The sequence below is a fragment of the Azolla caroliniana genome, unplaced genomic scaffold (genome assembly GCF_043228905.1).
Source record: "Azolla caroliniana isolate FFs.n. ecotype wild unplaced genomic scaffold, voAzoCaro1.0.p SCAF_3, whole genome shotgun sequence".
Classification (NCBI taxonomy): Eukaryota; Viridiplantae; Streptophyta; class Polypodiopsida; order Salviniales; family Salviniaceae; genus Azolla; species Azolla caroliniana.
In genome coordinates, this window is record NW_028230438.1 from 8,713,306 (window position 1) to 8,735,820 (window position 22,515).

The 22,515-nt window shown below is 42.9% G+C and overlaps 1 protein-coding gene across 1 annotated transcript; it reads left to right on the forward strand.

The window, feature by feature from the left end:
* The first annotated feature begins 18,185 nt into the window (after window positions 1–18,185).
* Window positions 18,186–20,872, forward strand: LOC147866157 (putative pectate lyase 5). Its single transcript, XM_087316522.1, has 4 exons — window positions 18,186–18,369; window positions 19,236–19,868; window positions 20,008–20,143; window positions 20,426–20,872. Exons 1-4 carry the CDS (start codon window positions 18,245–18,247, stop codon window positions 20,633–20,635), a joined length of 1,104 nt encoding a protein of 367 aa, XP_087172648.1. The 5' UTR covers window positions 18,186–18,244; the 3' UTR covers window positions 20,636–20,872.
* Window positions 20,873–22,515: the final 1,643 nt, after the last annotated feature.

Sequence of the window (22,515 nt, forward strand, 5' to 3'; positions counted from 1 at the left end):
CAGATTATTGTAGATCAAAAATGTTTGTTTTAACATCGAGAATTTTCTTTGGCGCATGTGTTTTAGAAGTTAAATCTTCAGAAGTAACCGGAGTTTCAGTTGGAACCGTGTTATTGGGAAAACTAAGAAGTACTTTTAAATGATTTACATGAAAAACTGGATGGTTTCAACACCATTAAGAAGAGCAAGATGATAGGCTAATGATCCAATTCATTTGAGGATTGTGAAAGGTTCACAAAACCATGGGGCTAACTTAGCGCACTTACTCATAGACAATGTCTTAGAATCATGTGTTACACACAGAAATACCTTTTGTCCAAGGTTGAATACACGAGGTTGCCTATTATGGTCGGCATAAGAACGTGCTCTATTTTGAGCTATTTTTATCTTAGCTTGTGCAATACGCAACATATCTTGCATATCCCTTAGAAAGTTTTGTCTACTTCTCAACTCATCAGGATGTATATTAACATCAATCAAGACTTGTGACCAAAAGACATACATTATAAAAGGACTATATCCAGTCAATGTATGTTGTTTGGAGCTGTTATAAGAAAACTCCAAAATTGGGAGATAAGGTTCCCATTTTATTGGCTTTGTAGCAACGTATGGTCGAAGCATGTCCTCAATAATTTGATTTACGTGTTTTGTCTGTCCATTGAGGGTGATTCGTTGAGGTCATGCTCAAGGTAGATTCTAACTTCTTAAAGACTTGTGTCAAAAAGTCGCGAATAACTTTGAATCTAGATCACTCATAGTATCCATTGGTAACCCATAAAAACTAGAACAACTCATGAATGAGTTGGTAAACCAATTTAGGAGTTGTTATTGTGGTTATAGTGTTATTGATTAGGAACACCGTCTGCAGTCAGTCCTTCAACCTAGACCTCCAAGTGATTGTGAAACAACGAATGGTGGCGTCTATGCGTACTACGTAGGGGAATGTTCCCCGTAACCTAGCAGCGTATAAGGGAGACGACTACAACCGACTCCGTAGCAGTGGTTACACTCACAGGTATTCCAGACACACAGTAGATTAGCCGTAGCTATACACTGATTTTCAGAGAAGATAGAAATCTATTACGATACGCTTCTTTACATTCCAAAATACACGCCCCTTCTATCAGAGGTTTTTTGCCCTTTATATACGCAGGGTCTATTTAGCTGTTCACGCTTCCTACGTGAACCGTTACATGCGTTATGATCTTATACTATTTCTTATTCCTACACTCTTGTCCGTCGGTTACTATTCCGGCGGACAACACCTGGCACGTCGGACCCATCCCGTTAATCTTCTTCCAAAATGGCTCGGATGTTTGGTTCTGCTACGGTGTCCGCGTCCGGAGGCGACGTAGGGCCAGTAGGGGCATCGTGGTGTGGTTCCCCTATTTGGTCGGAATGGCTTATCCCAGTGTACAGTGTGGGTGGTCCGGGTACGGTGGGCTCTTTTTGAGCTAGTGGGTTGGGCTCCGCCGTCTTCATGCTTGCGGTCGGCCGCGACTCTGTCTCAATCGTCACTTCCTCCATGGTGTTGGCCGTCGTTGTACGCTCTGGGGAGTGGGGTTGCGATTCTGCCTGGCCCGCAACGTTCTCTGTGTGGTCCGCCGATAGCGTGGGCTCCTGCGGATGGGGCTCCTCTTGGGCAGCGGTTTCGCTGTCTGGTATTGTGGGGGACTTCGCTCGTCGGTCCGCACTGTTCACCGTCGTGGTAATTTTTGGTGATCTGGCCTGAGGTTCCTCTTCTTTGGCCGTGCTCGGAATTGGCGTCGCGATGGATTCCTCATTTGTTCACGTGTTGCCGGCTTGTGTGATCTGGTGAAATAGCTCCTCTTGGCTTTCACCAAAATCATCTAAGAGTTGCGTGAGTTCTTCAGAATGTTGGTCCGCTAGCGCACGATAGTCTTGTGTTAGGTCCTCGCGTACGACCGCAATGCTCTCCTCATTTAGTTTATAGAAACCTCGGCCGTCTTTTCGCCGGTTTTCCCAGTCCGCACGATACGCGTGCAATTCCGTTGCTTGGGTTGCCCACGCCATCCATCCTTTGTCCAACGCCGTTTTCAATTGCGCTGTGAACCTCTCCCGATTTGTTTGTAGAAGGATACGCACGTTGTCTGTGATGGCCTGGCAACGGTTGCGTGCGTCCTCCACCGACTTCTTGAGGTTTGCAATTTCTTGCTGTCTAACCGCAGTCGCTTCTTCGTACGTGGTCTTCAGGTCCACCCACAGCTGGGATTCCTTTGCATGGTGTTCTTCTAATTTCCCCATTTCATTGTTTAGGCAGATTTTGAGCTGATGCCTTCTTTCCTGTTCGACCACCAGCTGCTTGTCGAACCATACCTTCTTTTTCTCCAATAAGGTCTGGAGTCCCACGATTGCTGCCTCCGATTTCTTCGCTTCCTCCCGTAATTGGGCATTTTCGTCTTTTGTCTGGATGTGTTGTGCTATCTCCACAATGAGTTTCTCTTCAAGGGTTTTTCCTGCCTTCCGACCGTTAGCCCGGATCTCCTTTTCCCTGTTTGAGGATTGGCGTAGTTCAGCTCGAAGGCGGTCAATTTCTGATTCCGTTAGTTGCACGACCCTTTTCGCTTTTGAGGCGATGGCGGTCTGAGCCTCAATTTCTTCCTTCAAAGCATTGATGGCGTGGTTTGGTGGCGGAGTTGCTTGTTGCGCCGTAGTCGCGTTAGATTCCAACTTCGCGATGCGTTCGTTGGCTCTTTGCAGCTCGGCTTGGGTCATTTTCACCTTCTTCCAGACATTCTTATTTTTAATGGCCATCTCCTTGGCGCCCGTGCTGACCTTTGCCAGTTCCCTATGGACTTCGACTAGGGCCGTGTTTAATGGGGGTAGCTCCATCCTCACTTGGCGTACACCGGCGTTCCTCTATTTGCCGACCCTGGCTAGCCGGTCCTCATCGTCACTCTCCGCCGTTTGTGTTAGGGCGCGCTCGATCATCTGCCGCTCCGCGTGCTCCTCAACCATTCATTGTGAGGCCTTTATCTATTGCGTTGCCAGGAATTCCATGAGCTCAAAAGAGGTTCTGAATTGTAAGAGGGCGCTGAACTCATGGGCCGTGTCCGGGATATCTGGATATGCCAAAACCTCACTTTCCGCCGTTAATACGACTTTCCCTCGTTGGGACTGGGTCGTAATGATCGGCCGTGGCTCCTAGATGATTTCGAAGGTGGTATTGGGCTCCGTAGCTGCGGAGCCATCGCCTTCGGTCGTTGTCTTTGCTGCCGTGGGGACGTCTTTGACCAATCCCTGCCCATCTTTCCTGTCCAATCTCTGTTGTTTCGGTCTGGGGCTATCCTGCCGTGTTTCGGCGTCTGGCTCTGGGCTGCTTCCGCGGAGCGTGCCGGCTGTTCCTCCGGCGTTGGCCGTGTGTCTGGCTGGGCAGGTTGGGGTTCCTCTTCCCACTCTGGGGTAGCTAACTCCGCTAACCTGCGCTTCGCGGATTGAGCCGGAGGCGTGGGTCGGCTGGGCTGCGGTGCCGGCAGGCCTCGGGGTGGGAATAGCACCGTAAGGTACTGTTGTATGATCGGCCTGAGCTTCTTGTCTGCCTGATATGCATGCAGGCCTTCCGCTTGGGCATCCCATATGTGTTGACGTGTACGCAACTGACCTCTAACAGGAACTTGGCGACTTCACGGAAGAAGGGATCCGGGATCTGCTTCGTTCTATAGGCCTTGGCGGAGAAGGAATATGGCCCAAAATATCTATGCAGCGCCTCTACAGGAGGGATTTCGAAATGCCTTTTGCCTAGCGATGACAAGTCCAACTTTTTCCGGATGGAAGAGTTGGTGACCATGTCGATGTTAAGCTTTCTGACGATGTCCATGGCATCCGGGTGTGGGGGTGCCTCTGTGACCCGGATGTACCCATCTAGGCGTTTCTCCACGAGCCATCGGCGTAAGGCCGTAGAGATGAAGATCAGCATCACTAGAGTAGGTTCGTGGGGAGGAGACTGGTGGTTGCGGTGGGCTGGAGCTCTGTGATAGGATGGAGGAGAAGGTGAGGGGGAGGAGCGATGGGAGCGCTGATAGTTAGAAAGTGGGTTTCTGTTTTGTGTAGAAGATCTTCTATTTCCTTCTTTTTGTGGCTTAGGGTTCATTGGGCGGTGAGCCATCGTGGTGCCGCGTGTTCTTGATCTAGGAGTCTGTGCATGCATTTCGTCCTTTTAATAGTGTTGCTATCCTCTCTCTTTTTTTTTTCTTTTTTTTTCCCGTAACGGTTACATACAACCTATTTTTACATTATGATACAAGTGGGGCCGTCCAATTACGCCGCGGGTTCTCCGGCTTTGTCCTGTCCGGTGGTGAATGGGTTGGGTGGTGTAGGGCCCAGGTAAGGTTTAAGGCGAAACCCATTCACCTTTTGCCGTACTACTTCCCCGGCCAGCGTACCTAGTTGGAACGTGCCTTGTTCCGCTCCAATTATCCAGTACGGGTTGGTCCAGCGGAATCGTAACTTCCCTGGCATATGGCCCATGCGGGTTTGGAAAACCAGCACCGCTCGATCGACGGCGAAATCCTTTCCCCTTGCGTTCCGATGTCAATCCACAAACGCTTTACGCCGTCACTGTTCCTGCTCCAACACAGCCATGCTGTGTATGTGTTTTTCCTTGAGTTCGAGTAGCTGGTGGAGCCGTACCTCCTCCGACTTGGCTTTCGATAGTCGGTCCCGTACTTGAATCCGCAAACTGGGTACCTGAAATTCTACTGGCATCACAGCCTCCAGCCCAAACGCTAGTCGAAACGGTGTTGATTGTATGCTTGTTTTGTAGCTGGTTCTGTACGCCCATAACGCACTCTGTAATTTGGTATCCCAGTCCGTTCTATTTTCATTGAAGATTTTCTTCAAGATGGTCTGCAACGTCTTGTTGGTGGATTCCGCTAACCCATCGCCTGTGGATAATATGGCGTACTCTTCTTGTGGACTACGATGTAATGATGTGTTAGTTCCCGAACCACCGTATTGAGAAAGTGACTCCCCTGGTCACTGATGAGCTCAATCGGACAACCGAACCGACACTAGATGTGCTCGTAAAGGAATCTCGCTGTGACGGCCGCCGTATTTTCTTGTTGTGCCTTTGCTTCTACCCACTTGGTGCAATAATCCGTGGCTACCAATATGTATTTATTGCCCGTACAGGCTGCCGCTGGTGTGAAGGGGCCACAAAATCCAATCCCCACTTTTGGAAGGGGTCTAGCAGTAATATGGGCTGGTGTGGCATCCTTGCGCCCTCCGTGGGCTGGTGTCAAGATTCGAACTCTTGACATGACCATGTTATAATCGAGTGTTATGTGTTAACCACACATCTAACATATAATCATGTATATACTTCCTCATTGTAGGTTTTAGCTAGCATCATGTGCATAATTTCTCCCTTGTATTATTAACACTTGGCACATGCATGCGTACCTACTGCCTACATGCTCTATTGTATCACATGCGTGCAATAGGTATGCATGCCACTTAGTATAAATAGTTGAGTTCACCTTGAAGGAATTCAAGGTGAACAACGCCAGTCATGGGCATATCAATCTAGTATTCTCGTTTCACCCATCTTCTCTCCTTAATCTTCATCTCTATCTTTATGCTCTTGTGTCATTCCGTCATCGCTCCGTCATAGCCTCATCATCCGTGCTCCATCTTAGTCCACGCTTGGTGTGTCCGTGACAACTGGCCCATCCGTTGACACAAATCACACTTTCTACAATACTCGGATGCGTCCTTTCTACACTTTCTACTCTGAGGCGTCGACGAACACGTGGAAGGGCTTTGTCCAAACTGGTGGTTGTACGACGGGGGCCTGTGTGAGCATTATCTTAAGTGCCTCATAGGCCTTTTCTTCCGTTGAGGTCCATTGGAAGGGAGTCCAATGCATGGCAGCATGTAACGGTGTGGCGAAGTCTGCCAAATATCGTATCATCTGACTATGCCACCGTATTTGTCCTAAAATCGGTTGAGTGATTTCGCGTTTGTCAGAGTTTTGGCTTGCGTAATCGCGGAGATCTTGTTCGGATCGACCGCTATTCCCTCCTTGCTGATTATATGGCCTAGGAGAGTCCCGCTGGTCACGCCGAAGGCACATTTCGCGGGATTCAGGCTTAAGCGTGCGGTGCGGCAACGTTCCAGGCACAGTTGTAGGTGCGTAAAATGGTCTATTGTTCTCCCATATACCGCAAAGTCGTCTAGAAAAACTTGCATGAACGCCGGAATATATTCCCCAAAGATCTCCGTAATTGTCCATTGAAATGTTGTCGGCGCCGTCTTTAGCCCGATCATCATGACGACTGCCACATAGACTCCCCAGTCCGTGACAAATGCCGTCTTCTCTTGGTCCTCGAGATGCATGCGTACCTGGTTATATCCATTGAAGCCATCTAAAAAACTGTACATCTCATGTCTTACGACGGCGTCCAGTACGCTATCGGTGAACGGTAAAGGGAATGCGTCCGTAATGGTTACGACGTTTAATTTTCGGTAATCCACGCATACCCGTATTTTGCCGTTTTTCTTTGGAACGACCACTATCAGACTTAACCATGTGGCTTGTTTAACTGGTCGTATGAACCCCGCCTTCAGGAGTTTTTCAATTTCTTCTTTTACGCGGGTCGCGTAGTTCGGGTTCATGCGGTAGCGGCGTTGCTGGACGGGTTTTGTGTCGGTTGCTAAATTGATCTTATGTTGATAGAACTTGGGATCTAACCCCTTCATGTCCTCGTGAGCCCAAGAGAACATGTCTTTATATTTCTTGAGTAGTGCAATCATCCTGTTTCTTTGGTCCGGCCTTAATTCCTTTGCGATGGAGAGGAAACGGGGTTCCACCTCCGTACCCACATTTACTTCTTCCAGGGCGGAGGCGGTGACTCGTCGTGAAATTTCCATTTCCCTTTCGAATGCCGCCCGTGCTCTGCTGAGTTCCAATATGGACTCTGGGTTTGGTTCGTAAGCCTCGTCGTGGAGAATAGTGGCCGTGGCATATTCTGCCGCAGTTGCGATGACGTCGATTTTGAACAGTGGAATGATCCAAGGGTGCTCATCTAGGTATGCCTCTAATTTTGCATCCTCCACCCCAACCAACATATTTATATCTTCTGCGTATAATGGTGTTATACCCTTGGGTTGTGGCGTGCTTCCTTCCGTAGGTACGCGAACCTTAGTGCGTCTGTGTCAAAAATTGATACACTTGTGTTGCCAGCTCTACTTGATATTTGCTGCCTGAAGCCATGGTCTGCCCAGAAGCACTGGGAACGCCCCTGGGGCGTCCAAGGCGAGGACGACCGCCAAGATGTCGAAGCGATGTCCACCCACGATAATGCCTATCTTGCGAATTAACCCCAATGGTCGTACTGAGCGGGTATCTACCATTCGGAGCCAGAATGGGCAAGCCTCCCATTCTGAAATGCCTAACTGCTCGCAAGTTTTTGCGCTAATTACATTGACGCCTGATCCGCCATCGATTACGCATCCAGGAATTTCCTGTCTGTGTAATATTAATGTAATAGCCGGGTTGTGGTGATCCACTACAGGCGGTCCATCACTAACGTCTGTAAGGTTTGTAGCGACGCTCACCTCGGGTATGCCCATCACCCGTTCTTCCATGGTTTGGCGGAAGCGTGGGACTAACTGCAGCAGCTTCTCCATGGTTAACATTATCTCGCAGCCCGCTAATGCCTGCCAAATGGGGTCTGGGACCGTTCCTTCGTCCTCCACTCACTCCCTCGTATTTGCGGACTCCTTCCGCATGCGCTCTATATTGGTCGCGTTTGCTTTTTCCACCCATTCCTAGGCTTGTCATTGTATCTCATCTTGCGCGGCCCAATCATCCGTTTTATTTGCTGGCGTGTCGTGACTTGCTGCACTTCCGCCGTAATTGTATTGACGGCGGGCCCCTTGCCCTTGCGTGCTGGGCATTGCGTGGCATAATGTCCAGGCTGCTGACAAATAAAACAATGGATGCTTGATTCACCCTTTTCGGCTCCTGGTGGTGTGTGCCGATCCCCTGGTGCGACTTGCTCCTCACGGTCCGGCCTCGTTTGTCGGAATGCACGCAGTGGTTGCTGTTGGTCCCGACGTGGTTCTTGGTGTCGCTCATCTCCCGAGCTTTCGTCGTAACGCCGGTGATCTCGATATTGCCGCGGCTTCCCACGATAACCATTGAAGCCGCCACGTTTGTTTGTCGGCCGGTGATTCTCATAGCACCGGCCCCCTTTAGCATAACTCGGAGGTTCACGATAATCCTCATCCTCTGGTTCGTCTTCCTCGAAATCGTTGTGATTTCGGCGATTCCGGTGGTGCCGGTCGTCACGTGGGTTGCAATCCACATATCGTGGTTAGTCTTCTTGCCGCCTTTGTTCAGTATGGCATGGGGGACGCTGTGTGTCCATGCTACGTACTGTGGGAGTGGCTCTGTTGAACATATTGTATTCGCATTGGTTGACTGTGTGAGCCTTCGAGTGGCAGATTGGGCAGTGGATTCGCATGTTGCACTCCACTGCGGAATGCCCCGAGTTCAAGCAAATCGTGCACTGGATTGCTTGACGAAATTGGCATTCCTCGTCCTGGGGTAACGCTTGTCGTAAGGAGAACATATAAAACCTTTCCTCCTCCTCGTCCAACTCGAGCTGTAACACTCGTTCAATGACCATATTTGCCGTTTCCCCTTTCACGCTATTGCTGTTGAGCGTTGCCCGTATGGGTTGACGTAATGCTGCCAGAAATGTCTCTCGAGCCTCGTCCTCCACGGGGCTCCATTCTAGTTTCCGCCGTAAATTTTGGAAACGTAAGCTGAAGTCTGCGATCGTCTCGGTCGGCAGTTGCTTAATTGTGTAGAACTGTCCAAGGATTTCGCGTTGTGGAACCCTCCGATGGAAGAACCGCAAGAAAGCGGACTGCAGCTGATCGAAGGTTGTGATTGCTGGCAAATCCATCTGTGAATGCCAAAATGCCGCTCGCCCATCCAATGTTAACCCGAACTCCGTCATTTTCGATTGGTGCGCTACCGCCTCCGAAAGGCTCTGCGCCATGTGGTTCACATTCCAGACATTGAGGAACATGCGAATATGGGTTGCGGCGTTGGTTTCACCGTTAAAGCGGGGATAGGCAAAGGCCATGCTGGGGGCTACGGCGGGTCGGGAAAGACCACAATGTTGCTGTGGTGAACGTGCTCCCCGTGTATTGTCGAGGTATTTGGAGAGCGAAGAATCACCTTTGTCATGACGGCAAGTAGTACTGAGGTCGCTTAGGCGAGGCTTTTGTCGTGCGCGTTCCTTTGCCTGGCGTGTGATGGACCTTGTGATTGGCCGGTCTTGTCGTGTTGGTTCTCTGGGGCATCTGTGGCTAAACATCGATTTGTCGTTGTTCGTCTGTGAGAAGACACAGATCACCAAGCGTGCCAAAAATGTTACCGATTAGGAACACGGTCTGCGGTCAGTCCTTCGACCTAGACCTCCAAGTGATTGTGAAACAACGAATGGTGGTGTCTATGCGTACTACGTAGGGGAATGTTCCCCATAACCTAGCAACGTATAAGGGAGACGGCTACAACCGACTCCGTAGCAGTGGTTACACTCACGTTCTTACACTCTTAGGTATTCCAGACACACAGTAGATTAGCCGTAGCTATACACAGATTTTCAGAGAAGATAGAAATCTATTACAATACGCTTCTTTACATTCCAAAATACACGCCCCTTCTATCAGAGGTTTTTCGCCCTTTATATACGCAGGGTCTATTTAGCTGTTCACGCTTCCTGCGTGAACCGTTACATGCGTTATGATCTTATACTATTTCTTATTCCTATGCTCTTGTCCGTCGGTTACTATTCCGGCGGACAACATATAGTAGCAATTAACCTGGCCATTTTAGTCAGTCTATCAACTACAAACCAAATGACATCATGCCTTTTTGGGTGCAAGGAATGCTAACAATAAAATCCATGGATATATTTTCCAATTTATTGTTGGGAATGTGCCAGGCATGTAAAAGTCCAATAATTTTAAGTCGCTCAGCTTTGTTAACCTGACATTGGTGACATTTAGTCAAATAATTATGTATGTCAATACACATCTTATGCCAATAGAATTGAGTGGAGATGAGAATGAGTGTGCGATGTATTCTGGGGTGCCTTGCTGAAGGTGCATCGTGGCATTAAAAAAGAATTCTCTTTTTGACTTCAACCAAATGTAGAACACAAACCTTCCCATTCCAGTAGAGAATATTGTTAGTAATGTGGAAGGATCCCTTCGAGGGAGTGGTGATATTTGTTCTAGATTCGACCCTTTCCCAGTATGTTCCAAAATTTTTTTTCATCAGGAAACTTTCCTCAAAGGTTATCAGAAAGATCTAATGTTATTTCTGTGAAGCTAAGCATGTTAACATCATGGATGCGACTGAATGCATTAGTGAAAATGTTCATGGAACCTTTACGATATTGTATGGAAAAATCAATGTCTTGGATGAGATATGCTCATTTTTCCTAATGAACTTTAAGGTCTTGTTGGTCACAAAAATATTTCATGGATTCATGGTCCATAGTTACCAAAAACCAATTTCCATAAAGATAATGGTGCCATGAATTTAGTGCATGAATAAATTGCGAATAAATTTTTTTCTTCAACGGTATGCGGACACTAAGCAAGATCAAGTTTCTTACTCTCAAATGATATTGGTTTACCATCTTGAAATAAAACAACACCTATAGCATAATCACTTGCATTGGTTTCAACTTTCAACCTAAAAAGGTTGTGAAGGATTTGGCAAAAGACGCAAAGGAGCCTAGCACACTTGGTCCTTGAGTTCATTAAAGGCAAGGTTTAAATTGTATACATGTTTGAACTTTAAGAAGATACGAGATGTGGCTTTCTTGTGTAGAACCGTCCTCATGACTTTGACCTGGCTATGGATGATGGTTGTTGCATAGGTCTCGTTGCCATTTCCTTAGTCTTTTAATATTTGTTGATGTTTTGCATCATATTTTAACCAATGTTTTGTGACGGAGTCTAATGCTAACTTCTCAGGTTTTCCCTACTAGCGACGAGTTTCCTATGATTTCCTAGACATATGTCTTGTCCATGCTCTGTTATGTTGTATGCAGGATAAGCCTTTTGAGAAGAAGTACCATCATGATTGCCCAGTGTTGGATCTGGCAAAATAAGTGAAGGAGCCTAGCACACTTGGTCCTTGAGTTCATTAAAGGCAAGGTCTAAATTGTAGACTTACATGTTTGAACTTTAAGAAGATACAAGATGTGGCTTTCCTATGTAGAACCATCTTCATGACTTAGACCTGGCTATGGATGATGCTTGTTGCATGGGGTCTCGTTGTCATTTCCTAGTCTTTTAATATTCGTTGATGTTTTGCATCATACGCTAACCGACGTTTTGTGGTGGAGTCTGATGCCAACTTCTCACGTTTTCCCTACTCGCGACGAGTTTCCTGAGATTTCCTAGACGTATGTCTTGTCCATGCTATGTTATGTTGCATGTAGGGTAAGCCTTCTAAGAAGAAGTACCATTGTGGTTGCCAAGTGTCATTCTCCTAGGAACAACAATGCCCAATGCTGGATAACATGATCTTGTAACAAGAGTAAATCACAAAACATAGACAAACTGCTTCAAGCATTCAAAAATTAATATAGGTTCTTTGCTATCATCCCCACCTTGGTTCTATTTGTCTAGAGACAGTTATAGAGACAACCATGGGGTGAACAGTCACACCCGTTCGAAAGGCGGTTAGGAAAATATACCAATAATATATACGAAAATACAAAATAATACTTAAGGGTGTCTTAAGACCTTAACAATGATATAAAACATTGGTATTACATGTGGCATAAAACTATTGGTAGCTATGTAGCTAACATAATACTATTGATATATGTATGTGTATAACAACTTCTTGAAATGTTTTCATGGTTGCCCTATAATAGAGATAAATAAGTCTAATAGAATGTTTTTTTTTTTGTTTGTTTTTGAACCATCCACAAAAATTGATTTAAAATATTTTTCTCTCCAAGGAGAACTACAAAGAGGAAATATACATGAAAACAATCCCTTGTGTTCAAGTTCAAATAGAATATGTGTCATATGTTCACTTAGGAAATCATTGTATGCCTAAAATAGGTATTGATGAAAGACCAATGAACTTTGGTACTTTTATTTATTTTTTATAAAAGATTTTCTTCAATAGTATTAAGAATAAAACGCCTGAAGGCTACAACTTGAACCTAGTTACCAAGGAGGTTACAACTTTTCCTATACAACGCTGTAAAATACAAGGATGTTTACATTTGTTGATATTAAAAAAAGAGTCCATGGAAGTCGATATTGCCATTGAGGTTCTTGAGTTGACATTGTAAACAGGGGCACCTTTTTCCTTTTCTTGTTCACAGTATCTGGGGAACCCTGCATATTGTCATACTGGCCACAGACTACTGCCAGCAAGTTCTCCCATATCTCAAACAACACATCTGAGAGATGAATGTCTAACCCATCATAAAGTCGGTTACATCGATATTTCCATAATGCCCATAATGTTATTGTGGTCACAGTTTTCCAATTTTGGACAGATCGCACCTGCTTGCGAGGTTGCTGGAAGGGACTAACTAATATCAATCTTCTATTATGTATTGTCATTGCCTCGTGAACATTGTTTGCCTCATACAACATCAAGCCAGAGTGTAATACTCCCCACATCACTCATCCCCATGAGAATAGGCAACCTACATTGATTGTTAGGAATAAAGACATGACTTTCTTCCATACTTGTTGAGTAAAAGAACAAGACCATAGGACATGCTTGGTAGTTTCCTGAGGTTCATGGCAAAAGCCACATTGCCACAAATTGGGTGCTACATTCCCTTTCAATGAATGACCAACGGGTAGTGCCATATGCACTAATAACCACTGAAAGAGAATAAATTTAGTTGGCCCCTTGAATGACCATATCCATTTCCAATAGGTTCTCAAATGCAAACTGGAAACACCCCAATTGGTCCAATGTTTCTGAGCTGTTGGTATCGTTACATTCTGAGAGAGCAGTAATGATCTTCCAAGTTTTACTAAGTATTGAAAGAAGGGGACCTTTACGATCTTTTCCCCCAAGAAGTATAACCAAAGCCAACCCCCCGGATCCCATGTTAATCTTGCAACAGGATCTTTTGTGTATAGCCACAAGATATCACACATATTCCTAGTAACATATATAAATAGAAACATTTTAGTTTTTCTCTTTAAAATACTCATCCACAATCATATAAATACTTACATTACTTACATGAAGTAGAACAATGTCCTTATTTCAAAAAATTTATCTTGTTTGGTACAATGTAAGACATTAACAGTATTGCAAAGGATCCATTTCTTTCCAGTTTTAACAACCACTCTAACTGGTGCACTTCGCAAGTCTTGTAGATAACTGCAATCAAAGGTATAAGATTGCAATCTATTGTTGTCTAGGACCTCAAAATAAGAAATGCATCCATTAGGTGAAACGCCTTTAACAGCCATTAATGTATCATTTGTGAAGCATCCAAACCATAGATGTTCCTGGCTAGGTTGGAAGGTTGTAAGAAACAAAGAATATGTTGATGATAATGTGGCTGTCATTATCATGGCACCATGAACTGATTGTAGATGTGCAAGTCGATCTTCTTGCAGCATTTGTTGAAAATGAGTCCAAGTTCTTACATATGCAGCTGGCCCATTATCCAATTTACCCCAAGCAAGGTGAGTACGCAGGCCCAATACTTTTTCTGCATTATCCCGAAATAGAGAATTCGCAAGCATAGGCTGATTAAGTAATGCATCCCAAGTAGAAGGTTTGTCCTGTAGCAAAAATGATTTAATCGCATCCCACGCTCTTATGATTCCTAACAAAAATCTATTGGATGCAAGATTCCTCCTTGGCGTTTTCATGTCATTCAAGAACAACCACTTTAGAGAGGGTGACCATGCTCCTCCTATCTTAGGAGTTAATTGCATTAACTGATTTAAAAACATTCCTTTCCAAGCTTCTGATCTTGGCAACAAACCTTTGATAACAAAGTTAGTCAAGAGAGCTCTTGATTGCATCAAAGGATCTATCAAACCCAACCCTCCATTGATTTTAGGTTGAATCAACACATTCCAAGCAACTTTGGCTACTATAGGAGAGCCATGTTCCCCCCCCCCCCCCAAAGGAAATTCCGGATCAAGCTTTGCACTTTTGTTATTGCCGATCTAGAAAATAGCCACACATATGCTATAAACCACATTGATGCCAATAGTACTGTGTTTGCTACCACAACTTGACCCGCAAAAGACAATTGTTGGGCATCCCAATACAATAATTTACATTTTAATGATAATAGTAACGGAGATAGCATTGCTTCTGGCCTTAAATCTATTCCAACCATACATCCCAAATATCGAATTGGCTCACCACGATGAAGCCATCGGAAAGCAGGACTTGGATACCACTTAGGATAAGTTTCTGCACCCACCCAAAGGCTAACCGACTTATTCCAGTTAAGTGATGCACCTGTAGCATCTGAGAAAACTTGCAAATCATTTTGTACTCGACGAAGATTACCAATCTCCCCGTCAACATAGAGGGCTGTATCATCTGCAAACTCAACATCCACTATAGTGGATTGTGTAATAGGTAATACTATGCCTTTGATACTAGCAGCTGACGATCTTAGGTAGGAGGACAAGGCTTCCCCAAACAAGATGAAAAGAAATGGGGCAAGAGGGCATCCTTGCCTAACAAACCTGGAGATAGGAAATAACGTCCCGTATTCTCCAACAAACAAAACTGAACTAGAAGCATGCCTGTAAAGGGATGAAAAACCTTTTATCCATGCGGCAGGAAAACCTAATCTTGACGCACTGCCTCAAGAAAGTCCCAATCCACTTTATTATATGCCTTTTCAAAGTCAAGCAATAATACTACAAGTTGTTGTTTATGTTGCTGAGCTAATGCAACCATTTCCCAGAACAAAAAGATATTATCAAAAATACTTCTATCTTGCAGAAAACCAAATTGTGTGTCATGAATAATAGACAGCAATACAGGTCGTAGTCTAACTGCCATAGTTTTTGCCACAATCTTATACACAACATTAAGCAATGTTATTGGCCGCCACTTGGAGACTTCATGACATTAAGTCTGATAGAATGTTGTTCCAACCCCAATCACGATTCCAGAAATGTTAAAATCACAATCGTTATTTCATATGCAATAGTAAATATAACCATGTACTTGATAGATTACATGACTATTATTTCTATGCATACCAAAAAACATAATGGTAAATATTTGATCTCAAATGCCATATCTTCTTTTTGCTTAGTAAATTTATGTGCTATCTAAATAAGACGTAACATTAGCAAGAATGCCAAATTTTTTGAGATGAAATGTCTCCTTCTGTTTTCTCTATGTACATTTATCAAGTAATATACTAAGGTGTATCGTTCTTTCTTTTTAAAAAGAATGCCTAATTTGTGCACGTTGTTATAGTATGTAGTTTAGATTTAAATTGTAGATAATACAAGTTTGGGGAATATAGGAATTTTATGTGCATTCCATCATTACTTCAAATTGTTATTTTAGAATTAGCATATATGACATGCCATTCTATACTGTATGGGCGTAGTTGCACATGAATAAGATGTCTTTAGTTTTATTAAAATGTAAGTATTCTATCATGGACAAGAAAATTTGAATGTTATTTTCCCTATGTCTTCTATGGACGTAAGATAGACAATTAGGCATGTTTGTTGTATATTTGAGGCACTTTCAACATGCTATATTTCTACATGTTTCTATCATGATAATGCATTTTGCATGTTGTCTGCGTAATGATGTTTCCAATTTGTATTTCTCATGTCGTCCATGTAAATGACATTTTTAATGTTATTTGTCAATTAAAATTTGTATTCATAGAAAATGAATTCTGTATAAGTTATTTTTAGATCCATACACTTTTAAATATATTGTTTCACTCATGGAAAAATCTAGGGAGAGTCATTTTATTCTATTACCTTGAAAGCACATGATTAATGGGGTTTACAAATTACAAATACATATAGTGATCCCCCCAACTATGTCTTATGATAAATGTGCATGCGGAGAAATATTGTGTAGCAAATTGTTTGCATACGTCAAGAAAAAGAATAAGTGGATGTGCATATAACTTTGTGTTTCAAATATTATATAGTGCATTTGCCCGTTTTTCGGTCATGCATTCCAAATCTTCAAATTTGCCTGCACCGATTTATAATGTGTCGTTTTGCAAATTACATCATAGTTAACGTATTTTATATTTATTTTGGTGTAAATTGATTCTACGTTGTTCAGGATTGTGTGCTATGCTTTTAAAAAATCGCAAACAATAAGATATGTCATTCTAAGAGCGTTGGAGCTAATATTATTACTTGGAGAGAAACATCATTTGTGTGCACTTTTTTATGTGATTGAATGTAACATGCTACTTTATAAATTTCATGTGGGCATACTAATTGAATGCTCATCATATATTTGTAGAATTCACGTATGATTTGTGATAATTGTTTCTACATCCACCGAATGAAAGACAATGTAAACATATGCCCGTAGAAATTAATTGTTTATAAATTTCATACTAGGTTTCACTATCTATACTAGAGTCATTCAATGTACACGTTTTCGATGTGTAGTATAATTTGTGTCACGTTGCATACACTATTCTTAATGCTAGCTTTTGCAATTGATTTAACTGTTGTGATGATTATTTGAATATTTAAAGGTAATTCTCACATATTATACTGTTGCATATACTTTGGTATCATTTGTTTTGGAAAGTGGTTTGGTAACACCATCTTTTCTCAAGAGATGCAAATTGGATGATCTCAAAACATAAACATGAAGAATTTCATTATACTGTTGCAACCTATGTCTTGTTAACATTTCCTTGAGGCTATGGTATGTTTTGTTGTTGTGGAAAGTGGTTTTGTAAGGCTACTTTCTTAGGGTCAAAATCCAAGACTGCATTATCGGAAACTAAGACAATGACATTGTTTGTTGTGGAAATTGATTTGCAAAAGTCGTACTTATTAAGGCAAACTCTTAGTCTAGGTGTCCTCATGCAAAAGATGAGGAATGGGGTTTACATTTATGACCAAACTATAATACCCTCATAATATTTAAGAATGCACTAAAACATAAGATTTATTATAAAGCTTCTAGTGATTCATTTTTATGAACATACCCAAGTACTGCTTAAATATCTACAATTCATCTTGTTTAGGGGACTTTCCTCCATGAGTTAATGTTTGTTGTACATCATACATTTTTTCTCTTGCGTCTATCGAATGCTAGATTTTAATGGTTATACATCGCCATAACATAACATACTTTCAGTATTTTTATGTTGATTGTTCTACAATCGTGGATATCAGTGACCTGGAAAGTGTGATTGAATAATTGGCTTGCAAAGTTTGACGCTTTCGATAATCATGCAAAATTCAACATGACATACACCCTTAATATCACCTTGATGAATATATTGACCACCCAAACATAACGCTTGGAAATATATTTTAAAGTGTAAAATTAACAGCACGTTTAATTTAGTTGTTGATAATAAGAAAGCTTCTCTTTTTATTGGGTGTGCCTTGGCTAGTTTTGAAAAGTTACTCATGTACTAGAGTCTATAACATAAAAATGTCTCCTGTCTTGTCAATCTCTCTACAATTTCTTACCTGGTTAATTCATAGTGAATGCATACTACTCGAAAACTAGGGGCAATGCATCACTTGTGATTTGTACCTAAGGTCTTGTTCATTATAGATATATATTGTGTGTTGAAGTCCTTAACAATATGTGACGCCGAAATCCAACAATCAAGGTAATTCACATTGACCCCGCCGTCCTCATGCACCATAGTTTCACTCAAAACCTCACTTATGACATAGACTTGGTGAACCACTTCAGCCGATATTTGACAATACAAATAATAATTTAAAACAATGTGATTATTATCCTTAATCAACACCTCCAACTATGAGACGACGTCCCTTATATCCATTGAGAACACATAGTATAAAAGGGAAGCAAGTTATTCAAATTAATCCCACATCAATTCATTATCACGTTATAACATCACATACACACAGACACACACACACATAGACAACACACATTGCTCTTATAACTCAAATAAAATTCATTCACAAACACACACACAACACAACACAAATTGCTCTTATAACTAATATGGCTGATCTTATTAAGAAGGCAACCATTCATTATATCTTCTTAGTGCTTTCCCTACTAGCATTGTTCAATATTATTATGTTAGCTACACAATTTACCGCAAATGCCGCGTCCACTTACAATCGGTAATTATATTTTAATTAGCGTAATGCTAGAAAATTGAATATCAATAAATGATGGGGTGGTTTGCTTTATTAATCATTAAGTGTGTAATTGACCTAATCATATGAAATGGATATCAATTATTTAGAAGTGTTTGGTAGGAAACATGTATATGCATGTAATATCAATGTCTTGATGCCTTTAGTTTTTGTTTACTTAGTTGATAACCATGCCTAGGATGTGTGAGCCATTGATAGTCTAGTTAGGGCCCTCTTTTACACATACAAGTCACCAAACTGATTCAAATATCGTCTCCTTGTATTAATCATGCTACGTAATTTCATCAAATTAGTACTCATCTCTAACTACCTAATCATGTGGAACAAATTGAAAGATGAAAATGGCCTTTAATTACCCATTAACTGGGGTACAATTTTAGTTTCATGATGAATTGGTCATATTAGTGAATTGTAAGCAATGAATGAGCCAATATATCATGGTAACTTTACAAATATTTCATGAAAAACACATATGGTTAGGTTCATGACACATGAATGAATATAAGTTGTCATGGGGATATTAATGCTAATGTTAGGATGATGCTATGAATGTGGCCAATGTTGTTTGAAAACCACATTAGTCGCGGTATCATTGGGATTGTTGTGTCAAGTGTTTGGAAGTGCAAGGTTGTTAGTTGGCATAGTCTCTAAGAGAAATATATTAGAAGTCAAGACAAATATGTTAAATAAACTTACATGACCTTGGCTTCTCCCAATCTTTCATGACTTTGGGTGCCATATGCATCCAAAACCAACCACCCCTAGTCAAACTTATATGACCTTGACAAGATTTGTAAATGTGGGGCAACTTTTTTTACATTGCATTGCAGGATCGACGAGTGTTGGCGAGGCAACACCAAGTGGGCACAATCTCGGACGAAGCTCGCCGATTGCGCCATCGGCTTTGGTAGCAAGACAACGGGCGGAAAGGCCGGCAAGTTCTATGTAGTCACAACCGACGAAGACAATGCTGAGAGCCCTAAGCCCGGGATGCTACGCTACGGCGTGATCCAGAAGGAGCCTTTATGGATCTACTTCGCACGCAGCATGACCGTGAAGCTCGAGTCGGAGCTCTTCGTGGGGAGCGACAAGACGATCGACGGTCGGGGCGCCAATGTGCACATTGCCGATGGGCCGTGCATGACGGTCCAAGACGCGAGCAACGTGATCATACACGGGCTACACATCCACGATTGCCGGGGGGGCGGGTCCGATGGTGATGCCATACGTGTGGTGTCCTCGCGCAATGTGTGGATCGACCACAACTCCCTCTCGTCTTGCGAGGATGGACTCGTCGATGTCACCCATGCCTCCTCCCTCATCACCATCTCCAACAACTACTTTTCCCATCATAACAAGGTCATGCTCCTCGGCCATAGTGACACCCATCCCGCCGACACCGCCATGAAAGTCACCGTGGCATTCAACCATTTTGGACCCGGCCTAGTCCAACGTATGCCAAGGTACTACTAACTACTACAACTAAGTTACTACTAGTAGTCCTTTTCTACTTTACAATTGTGCCTAGGTTTTAGTCCATGATTTTGAATTACGATGAATAAGCAATCCTTCATTCTACACATTATGTGATCATATGGTAAGGTGTCGTTACGGCTACTTCCACGTCTTCAATAATGACTACGATGGATGGGCTCAATATGCCATTGGAGGTAGCGCCGGGCCGACCATCCTGAGTCAGGGCAACCGCTTCCGCGCATCCAGCAGCAGTGTGAAGGAGGTGATCAATTGCACCTAATAATAATGTCTGGATTAAAATGCATTCATTGTATGCTAAAGGACACCATGCATTTTCATTCATTCATCCATTGGTATTTGAAACATACATGATGGACTTGATCATGCATCATGACCTTCTCAAATGCAAAGCCCTACATAAATTATCACCACACAATCATTTTAACGTCGTTGTTAGCACATGGTAATCCACAAAATTCATGCACACGACGGACGGGTGTATGTGTGTCGCTCGACTCATACAAGTTGTCGCGGGTGTGTACAGGTGACCAAGCGTACGGACGCGAGTGCCTCGGTGTGGCAGAAGTGGAGGTGGAGGTCCATCGACGACACTTTCTTGGACGGGGCATATTTTGTGCAATCAGGTACTGACTCGAATGATGACAATGCCTCTCTACAAGGTAACAGCAAGTTTGCGTCTTACATGACATCGTCCGCTGGAGCCCTCTCATGCACCACATCATCAGCTTGCTAAGCAACATTTGGTTGCTCAACTAATTATTCATAGACTTTCTCATCGACATGGATTCTATCATTGTGGCCATGATTTCCACTCTCTCTCACACAATGTAATCATATACACTCGATATAGCTAAAATGGAGTCACTAAACACTTCAAGGGATATCATTCTTGTTTAGAGAAACATTTATGTTAACAACCAACCTTGTTAAATTCTTGCAACAAGGATGTAAAGGAATTATTTTAAGAATCAAATTTAATGTACAAGAATTGCAAATGTAGAGGCCGCTTGCAACAAGGTAAAGTCATGTTAACCCATTTCCTTGTTGCAATTGCCATCTATTATTTCATAATGTTATAATTGATACATTGATATGTTGGAGATGCTCCTTTGAGGGTTTCTATGCATGAGCATGCATATGGAGGAAAAGAAACATAACACATGTGCATAATTGACACACGTGTAAGTTTCTTTTTTTTCCAAAAAAAAAAAGTCCTTCCATTAGTTATAAAATTTTACAAATGAGATTATTATGTACAAATCCTTGTAGGGACGCGATAGTTCCATCTTATGTGGATGTCCACTGACTCAAGAAAGGGAGAGAACGACCATTTTTGGATGAAGGCTATTTGTTGTCTTTCAACTCCATCGGAGCTGCCCTTGAGGCCATCATATTGGCTCTTTAGAGTGGCTACAATTTCACTCCATATCTCTTGTAGTAACATTGTTGGATGCATAGTTTGGTTGGAGAAGATCCGTCTACACCGTTGTTTCCATAGAATCCAAAGAGTTATTGGGCTGACCAATTCTAACACAACTTGAGCTTTGTCATTAAGAGGAGTTGAGTGGACATTGCCGATGGTGGAGTAAAAAACCTCTTGTGCTTTTATCACCAAAGTCATCCCCTCCTCCTGATGCTCGTATCTGCCAACTGGGGTTTGCCATGATAGCCAACATATATTTCCCCACTTGATTGAGCCTTGAACCTGGCATAATTGCAACAATCGGCCAACCCCCCGCCATATTCGATGGGACAATGGGCAGTCCCACAGAGCGTGTCGTATTGATTCTATTGCATTTGGGCACTCTACACAATTAGGAGAGCTAAGGTTCCCACGTTGCCATGCCCCCACCGGTAGTGACTTATGTATTAATAGCCATTGGAACGTGGTAATTCGCCTCACGTGTTGTTGTTTCCAGTTTTTTTGCCAAAACTTGGTGATAATTGTATGAGGAACTTGATATGTGTGCCAAACCTTTGCAACAGCCAGCTCTCGAGCAGTTTGAGCAGCTAGAATGTGGCGACCCAATCTAGTTGTGAATTGGAAGAAAGGGATGAGTTTGCTTCCTTGCCCTGTGTAAGGATCACGCCATGTCCATTGCAAAGGGTCTCAACCGACCTTACGTAGCCATGTGTTTTCATGAGTACATATGTGCCAATCGGGTTGTACTTTGATCGGATCAGGATCTACAATCCATTTATGACTAGTATACGCGAGTACTCGAATTGGGTTATTCTGTGTTGGTGTCTCAGTGTCTTGCAATTCAGAGCCTTCGATCCTATCTGGTGTTCCCCTACCTCTCGGGATCAAAGATCCCTCCTCGTAGCCTATCCATTTCTCCATTGTCGTCCTTTGAGTAGCAGCTTCCCTAATCAGTAGAGCGTTAATGATTTCCGATCTCATTGTCCATCTGCCCATGATTCCATGGAGTATGTTGGCTTTATCTTGTAGTGGCAGTGACATAAACTGTCTCAAACATTCTATACTTTTTTCTGAACTTTTTACAATGTATCCCCATGACAATCCCTTTCTATCACGGATGAACAATTGGAAGACAAAGAGATGGGTAAGTTGATGAGATAGAGAGATGGATAAGTTGATAACAATGAGTA

Excerpts from the sequence above, each read along its gene's own strand:
- LOC147866157 (XM_087316522.1), top strand. The coding sequence starts at position 18,245 with ATGGCTGATCTTATTAAGAAGGCAACCATTCATTATATCTTCTTAGTG. Across the intron at positions 19,869-20,007 it reads CTAGTCCAACGTATGCCAAG|GTGTCGTTACGGCTACTTCC; the intron begins GTACTACTAACT and ends TCATATGGTAAG. Across the intron at positions 20,144-20,425 it reads CCAGCAGCAGTGTGAAGGAG|GTGACCAAGCGTACGGACGC; the intron begins GTGATCAATTGC and ends GGGTGTGTACAG.